Below are 8291 nucleotides of genomic sequence, written 5' to 3' on the forward strand. Positions count from 1 at the left end.
TTTACAAGTATTAGCATTATTCGAATAAGATAACTAATGTAATCATGTTGACAATTTATAGTTTGATTGAAACCTCTTTTGTGTGTGATTTGTACATCAAAAAACCCTATTTTGATGTAGTGGTGAAATTTGATTTTTTTTTTTTTTTAGTTAATGGAATTTGTTATTATCATTGTTTAATTCTTACGTTAATCTTTCTTCTCAAAGTTCTCATCAACTTTTTTTTTCTTCTTCTTCTTCTTTTTTTTTCTACTACTACTATTACTAATATTATTATTACTATAATTAGTATTCTTATTACTATTATTATTATTATTAGTATTAGTATTATTGTTATTATTGTTACTATTGTTGTTGTTGTATTATTGTTATCTATAATTTATACAATTAACCTCCATGTGATTGACCCCGGTCTTGCTGGATTATTTATTACTTCGACACTCCTGCACTTAGAAGAATACATCAATCTTTTGGTTGTATCAGGCTACAATGCTGATTTTATCTTAAATTGCTCAGAATTTTGTTGTATAATGCTTTAAATGATCTATTTATAATATTTCTAACTCTAATGTTAATGAATATTTGCCTCTGAATATTTTCAACTCTAGTGTTGGTAAATAATATGTAACCCAAAAAGTATATTATTCCTGATTTTGGTGTCAATGAATAAATCTATAAAATTTAGATTAAAAAAGAAAAAATATTTTTTTATTTTTTATTTTCTTTATTATTACTACATTTTTTTAAGAAGAAGAAGAAGAAGAAGGAGATGTATTGCATATTAGATTCGCATTTACATTAAGAGTCCACAAATTGAATATATTGTAAAAGCTATCAAAACAAAACAAAACAAAACAAAAATGTGAGAGACCTATAAATAAATCAATGAAGATTCTTAATTTTTTTTTAGAATTTTTTGATATCTAAAAATGGCTCATATGGCCAGAAATCAAAAGAAAAGGGAAAAAGCTAGCTCTTTTTTCAAATAACTTATTATCCTTTTTTTTTTATCATTAACCTCATAATAAAATCTTCAACTCTTATTTTCTTATGCTTATGCTATGCTTAACATAGTTCTTAAAGTCCTTTCAAGATGGTGACAATGTTTTAATTATTATAACCACCTAGAATGATTCACTTAGTAACATACCTTTATCATGAATATCATGCAAGATGAGCTGAAATTCTTGAACTTCACTCAAAACAGTCCTTAAATCAACCATTTAAAAATTTAAAAATTTATTAACCATGAACTTTTTTCATACAGGCATCTTCAACCTTGATTGAATTACACACATCATCTAATATATTGTCCATTCTATTTAAAATGTAGTTTTTGCATACAAAATTATTATGAATCCATGTGTCTATAACTGCCACACTAATGAGATCAGATTATTATTCGGCAACTTTGATGCTTCCTCAATCAAAAAATTTATTAAGTTTAAGATGATCAAATGAAATAATTTTTTTCTACCACCTCTTAAAGTTCAATCCATTGAGTTTTTCAGGTTTCTCATTGAGTACCATAAAAGATGTTGTGAAATATTCATAAGTAGTATTTGTCGAAGCAACGTTGGTGGGACAACCAATTCTTGAGTTAAAGTCATCATAAAATCTATATAAAAAAAGTAATAGCCATATATTTATAAATAAGTTTTGGTTCCTGACATGAAAATAAAAAATCTAACATAAAGCATGTAAAGCAAGTAAACAAACAAAAATATTCCAACCATACAAGATTAAATAAATACTTTAATATTATTTTAGTTCTTTTAAACATGCATCATATCATTATAATTTAGAATAAAAACTAAATGATATGTATAAACATACACGCAAGATTGCATAAACAAGCATAAACTAAACAAAAACAATTTTTTAAATATTTGGGGGGAAAAAGTGACATGCATCATGCATAAAAATTGCTTTAAATGGAATAAATATATCATACCAGATTGTGAAATTACATGTATAAACTAAAAAAAAAACAAAGAATAAATCCTTAAGATTATAATCTAAAATAATTAGACAAGTGAGCTTTAATGTTTAGTTTATCATAAGAAAAGCATTCTAAATAAATTATACATGTTGAAACTATAAGCATGCAATTTTATATATAATCTCAAAATTATAAATATTATAAAAATATAAAGATTGTAGCAAATATTTTGAGAATATATCCAAAGAAGTTTAAGAGATTGAAAAACAATCATAGTATGCATAATAATGTATTATATTAAACAAAACCAAAGAAGAGTACTTACTTTTTAAAGTACTTTAAAAATGATGAAGCATTGTTATTGTTAATGATGTATCATTTATCATTAAAATTTTATTGTTTATCACTTGGTGTAAATGATATTTACAATAAGCTTTTCAAGATTCCAACAACACCACATTGCTAAGGTGGACTTCTAAAAATCTCTAAATAATGTCTACGAACCAAAGGTAATGTAATTGAGATGTCTCTTAACAATGATGGACCTAACCTTGCAAAGCTTAAAATAAAGCTAAAAGAGAAGAAAACATTAGAAATATAATGTAAAGAAGAGTATAAATTTTGAAAAATGGTGTAGAAAACTCTTCTTTCACACTCTCTCTTTTTTATAATGGATTTTGAAACCAAAACTAATGAGTAATTAATTTTGATAATTACCCAAATTAATTCCCAACATTACCCACTTGGATTACATATCATAAAATCAAAATTAAACCTTAACATTTCGGCATTAAATTTAATATTTTTTAGCTGAAAAAACTATTTATTTTTTCTTTTTTAAAAAACTCTTTTGAAAAAAATAATACTCGCATTCATCCATCTGTTTAACTGAACAAAACAAGAGATTGATAAATATAGTTTTTTATTAGTCAAAGATTCATTTTATAATAATAAATTCAAATATAAGACTAAAATTGATTCAAGCTAATGGGTTGAGCCTGAGTTAAGTGCACACTTATGAATTAAACTCATACTATCTACTTTGGTTATTCATAACCTTTCAACTTTTTTATTAAATAAACTATACAAAAATCTTGTATATTTCATATGTGAGATAGAATGTTTTATGTTTCACAACAAGTATATCAATCAAATATTCAATTTATCATTCATTCATAATTTATTTTAATCATATTAATATTTCATAATTTATCATTCATTTATAATTTATTTTAATCATATTAATATTTCATATAAATAACTTATATTAAAAAATAATTTTCAACCAAGTTTCAACCTAAAATAGGTTCAATCCTTTGGCTGGTTTGTTAAACAATGACCTAAGATTGCTTAAGAATCACTAACCAAAGCATGCACATAATCATCAGCTTGTTCCAAAAATTGAAGAAATAATCATTTTCTAGGTCATTCACTCGAAAAGGCTTTGTCAACAACAACATCATCTCCATCATCTACATCAATATTGTTAATGAGATAGCCTTTGAAAGGCTCGTATTGCTACTGCTTTAGATTTATTCTCCTCTATCACCATTGTCATAACCTATTTTTAGGCCCTCACATGAAAAAGAAGAAAATAAAATAATATATGTTTGAAAAAAATTAAACAAAATAAGAGCAATGCAAATAGGAGGCCAGTGTGTTTAAAAAATGGTTACAAATTAGTTGAAGAGGTTAAAAAAATATAAAGATTAAAATTTAACAGTATTTTATTGACCGATAAAAGCCTTATTGACAAAGAAAATTCAATTTGAGAAAGAAAAGGCCAAAACTAGATGTTTATGGATTCAATTAAATTTTATTGAAGTTTTAATTGAATTTATGGAGAGTTTGATTACAATAAAAAATGATTTTGGAGTCAATTTGAGCTTTAATTGGAAGAAATTAAAGTTCTAAGATCAAATAAGGGATTTTATTGCATAAATATTAAAGTTTAATGCCAATTAGGGACTCAATTGAAGAAATCTGAAACCAAGGACCAAAATAGAAAAGGCATGTAAATAGAGGGGCAGTAATTAAAACTGAATCAGGAGCCTAATTGAAAAAAATTAGAAGTTTATTGCTCAATTGAGGGTCAAATTGCATAACTTTAAGACAATGACCAAAGAGAAAAAGGCGGCCAACTTCAGAGCTACTATTTCATTTTTGGTAAGGATGCAATTACATTTATTTTTAAATTAAAATTGCAATTTATAACTTCATCGAACAAATTACAAATTGAGAACCAATGTGAACTTTAACACATTTTGTCGTCTTTTTCTTTTAAATGAAACAACACGTTTTGACTAAAACGGCACCATTTCATGCACTGTTAAAAAAAACAAAAACATAAAACAGTGCCGTTTTGATGACACTATAGATCTTCTTCTTCCTCTAGACGTGCGAAATAGGGGAATAGAAAGATTTTTTCTTCCTCTATCATTGCCATCTTCCCCTTCAAAAAGATGCTGACTCCCCTTTAAAACGACATCGACACAACCCACACTTTCCATATGTTGGAGGGGTGGCAGCGGGGTGGCCTCCCCAACCACTTCTCTTCCCCTGTTTTTGCCTATAAAAATAAAGGAAGGGAATAGAGAAAAAAAGGAATAGAACAAGAGGAAAGAACAAAGGAGAAGAGAGGCGAGAGAGCATAATAGAGGGAAAAAACCAAAAGAAAAAAAAAAGATAAAGAATAAAAGAGCAAAAAATAGAGGAGAGAAAAAAGAAAAAACAGAGCACCACCGGCCATGGTTTCCCCAGCCACCACCACTAGCAACACTGTTGCCACCACCAGCAACACTGTTGCCACCACCACAATCACCAAAAGCACTATAAACCACCACGGGTATGCCTTCTTCCCTTTCCCTTTCTTTTTTTTTCTTCTTCTTCTTCAGGTTTTGCCATTATTCATATTGCATGTGAATAGTAGAGAGACCCACTATTTAAATGGGCAGACTCGGCCCAACCAAAAACTTTTGGGTCGGGTCCAACCAAATTAAAAAATTTCAAAAATGCTTGAAAAATAATAATTTTTCATGCATTTTTCTACTTTTATCTGCTTAATATTGGTGTATATTTTATTTCATAAAAAATACAAATCTGGTATTAAAATACTCGATTTTCATCAAAACTTCTAAAAATGCAAAAAATATTAAAAAAAGAAAAAATATTTTTGTGTATACAATCAATTGTCTCCAAGCTAAAAAAATCAAATTATGTTTTTTCATAAATCAAAAAAAAAATATTTTAGCATGAATTTTGACTTTAATAACCAGTTTATGAAAGTCAAGAGAACATTACCAAAATTTCAAAAACAACAAAAATCTTATCTTATTTTGTTTTAGTATTAGGGATTACGAATTTATATGTAATGTATTCCTGATATTAATTTTTTTTTTTATGATATAGAATAATTAGGTTTTTACTCGATAAGATAAGGATCTCTTTATAGAGGAGGATTTTTCTTAAACCATAGACAGACTAATAATTAGAAACCACAATGAGACCATAGATTTCATAAGATAATAAAACGATGTAGCTTATCTTAGGTAGGGCATAGTTGGGGTGCTAATACCTTCCCTTTATGCAATTAATCTTCGTACCTCATCTCTAAGACCAGTTATGATTCTTAGCAACCAGAATATTAGGTGGCGATTCTTAGACCATGTTTTACTAATAAGAGACAAGAATTCATTATCTCTCCATGTCTTGCTAGAATAGACTATACATCTATTTATACATACAATATTTTTAGAGTGGATGATCGACGCAAAGCCACACACATGCGACAAAATGACGACTCCACTAGGGACCTTGTAAACTAGCTTTGTTTTTGTCTGATTTTTATGTTATTGTTGGATTTGTTTGTCATTGTTAATATTTATTTATTTGCCCAAAGGCTTTCATTCTATACATATTTGTTCATGGATTATTGATTAGTACTTAAAAGTGTATTTTTATCAAGGTTTTATATCAGCATTTTACACTTAAAGTATCAATAACTCCTTAACTAAAGCATGTTTTATAATAACATATCTAATGATGTAAGATACCTTTAATTTGTCATAAATGTTTATCTTAAAGGATTGATTGATGAGTTTAAGTACTAAAATTGAATGAACAAAGAGATGACCAAACTTAGAAAAAAGATGTTGGTGTAGTCCAAACTGGAACACTGTTTAGTAATTGGATCATATCTGGAGCTGTAGAAATCGGATTTAGATCTACTTCATATGGATGGAAACATAAGACATAGGCTTACAACTTTTATGTGGAGGTCTAGGTTTAATAAGGTCGTTTTTAAGTCCAAATTGTAGCAACAATGAAAAAGTTTGAATATGTCCTACTAATGTAACTATATTATTTGATAGTTTCACCCACATCTACCTAATGTTTTATCCATTTTTTATATTTAAAATGCCTTGACATTCTTTGTTTGATGTTTTGAAGGCACTTTTGGATGAAAGATGCAAAAAGGAGTAAATTGGAGATAATTGGCCGGTATGATGTTCAGTCGATATTTTATGCAGAGCATAAGTTCTAGAGATTAAAATGAAGTTATTCTAGTGGAATTAAAAATTTAATATCCATACCTTTTTTTTTGCATCTAAGGCAAGAAAATTAAATGAAGAAGAGCATGGAAATCGCAGCTTTCAAAATCAAATCTCTCAATCTGCCAATGTTGACCTTTGTCCATTAAAACTTGAATATCTGGAGCTACTAAAGTCCAATTGATGCAAACTCAGTTTTTTTGGATTTTGGACTGAAATTTCTATAAATACTCTAAATTTTAGCCTTAAAATATTTCATATAAGGGAGGTATGATTTTTTAAAGATGGCAACTAAATTTTGTCAACAAACAGGTTTCGTGAATAAAGGAGTCCAAATTACATTCTGAAGCTTCTAAACCAACATCCAAGTTTTTTATATCAGCAATTTAGCTCTTCTAAGTTAGAGCTTCAAGATTTCATGCAAGGCTATTTCTTCTATTTAGGAAAAATAGTTATTGAAGTACTTAAATGTAAACTATCAACTTAAGGGAAGACTACTTTGTAAAATAGAAACTAGAGTTTCTTAGCATATAAAAAGAAAGAGAGAGGGGAGAGAAAGGGGGCAACAACCAGAAGTTAAGAAACACAAATTCCCTCCTCTACAAACCTAAAAATCATGCTCTCAACTTAAAAGAGGACTATATTGTAAAATAGAGACTAGGGTTTCCTATGATATAGAAAGAATGAGAGAAGAGAAGGGGGGCAGCCACCTAAGAGGAGAAAAACGCCCCCCTCTCCTCTAAGAAATTAAAAATTATACATTCTTCATTCTTTAGAAGTAGTTGTTCAATAGTTATGCAAGGCTAAGCTCTATTCTTGGTTGCAAGGACACAACAAACCTTTGGATTTCAAAAATCGTGAGATTTATTCTTCCTTTTATTTTTGGTTCATGTTATAAATGAGTATGATCGTTTTTCTATGCATATTTCCTATGATTGTTGTTGATGATTGCTAGAGCGGACTCTAAGTTATTGTTGTAAACAATCTATCGCTAAGTTTAATATAAAAACCGGAGTTGTGATATATGAACTTGTAAAACAACTAAACTTGATAATTGTGGTGGAACTATGTTATTGAACTTAGGGAGAACATTTGAATAAAGTGACACAAGTTGTGGACAACTTATATGTTAATCTTGATGAAATAATCTAGTTCTTAAAGCTGCCATTAAATTGAATCATAGTGTGAATACTTTGATTGTTTTTTGGTTAGGATTAGTTATATGACAGATTCGTTAATTAATCAACGTTAAGAAAAGATAAAATTTCAGAACATAAACTGCAATTTTAGTTTCAATGATTGGTTTAAATTTTCGTTGATGGATGTGTGCTTGCAACCAAGGTTTGTTTTCTTTATAAATTTTGATTTCAATTGATTTTATTTGCTAGTTTAATTTCTTTCATAGTTTAGATCATCACAAATCAAAACCCCCCAATTGCATAACGTATAGCATAAAAATCTGAACTAAATCTTTCCTGTGAGATCGACCCCTTGCTTACTCTATACTATCTTGTGTGTTGTGTTTTAAGCTAGGGTAATTAATTTATGTGACCATAACATCGCAACACCTACAACCTAGACACTGTTAAGTGTTCAACCCATATCTAGAGTTCTAACAGTCCAAATGATCTCTATTTCTTAGCTAGAAAGCTGAGATAATTTCCTACAACTTTTATGTGAAGATATGGTTCAAAATCTAATGTTATCAATGATGTTATGGGCAGACAAGATAAGATAAAGATTGTCACCAAGTCAAGAGTTGGACATCCACTCATCAATTAGTCATCAAATCAATAATT

At 28.4% G+C, this 8291-nt stretch overlaps 1 protein-coding gene across 1 annotated transcript in view; it reads right to left on the minus strand.

Annotated features, from left to right (window-relative positions):
- LOC105114112 (uncharacterized) overlaps positions 1–8291 on the minus strand; it is a 61273-nt gene that overhangs the window by 21522 nt on the left and 31460 nt on the right. Inside the window, exon 4 of the mRNA XM_011010536.1 lies at positions 5796–5806. Within this exon, the coding sequence (XP_011008838.1) occupies positions 5796–5806 (11 nt within the window). The remainder of the gene's footprint in view (positions 1–5795; positions 5807–8291) is intronic.

The sequence above is a fragment of the Populus euphratica genome, unplaced genomic scaffold (genome assembly GCF_000495115.2).
Source record: "Populus euphratica unplaced genomic scaffold, PopEup_1.0 scaffold954.1, whole genome shotgun sequence".
Taxonomy (NCBI): Eukaryota; Viridiplantae; Streptophyta; class Magnoliopsida; order Malpighiales; family Salicaceae; genus Populus; species Populus euphratica.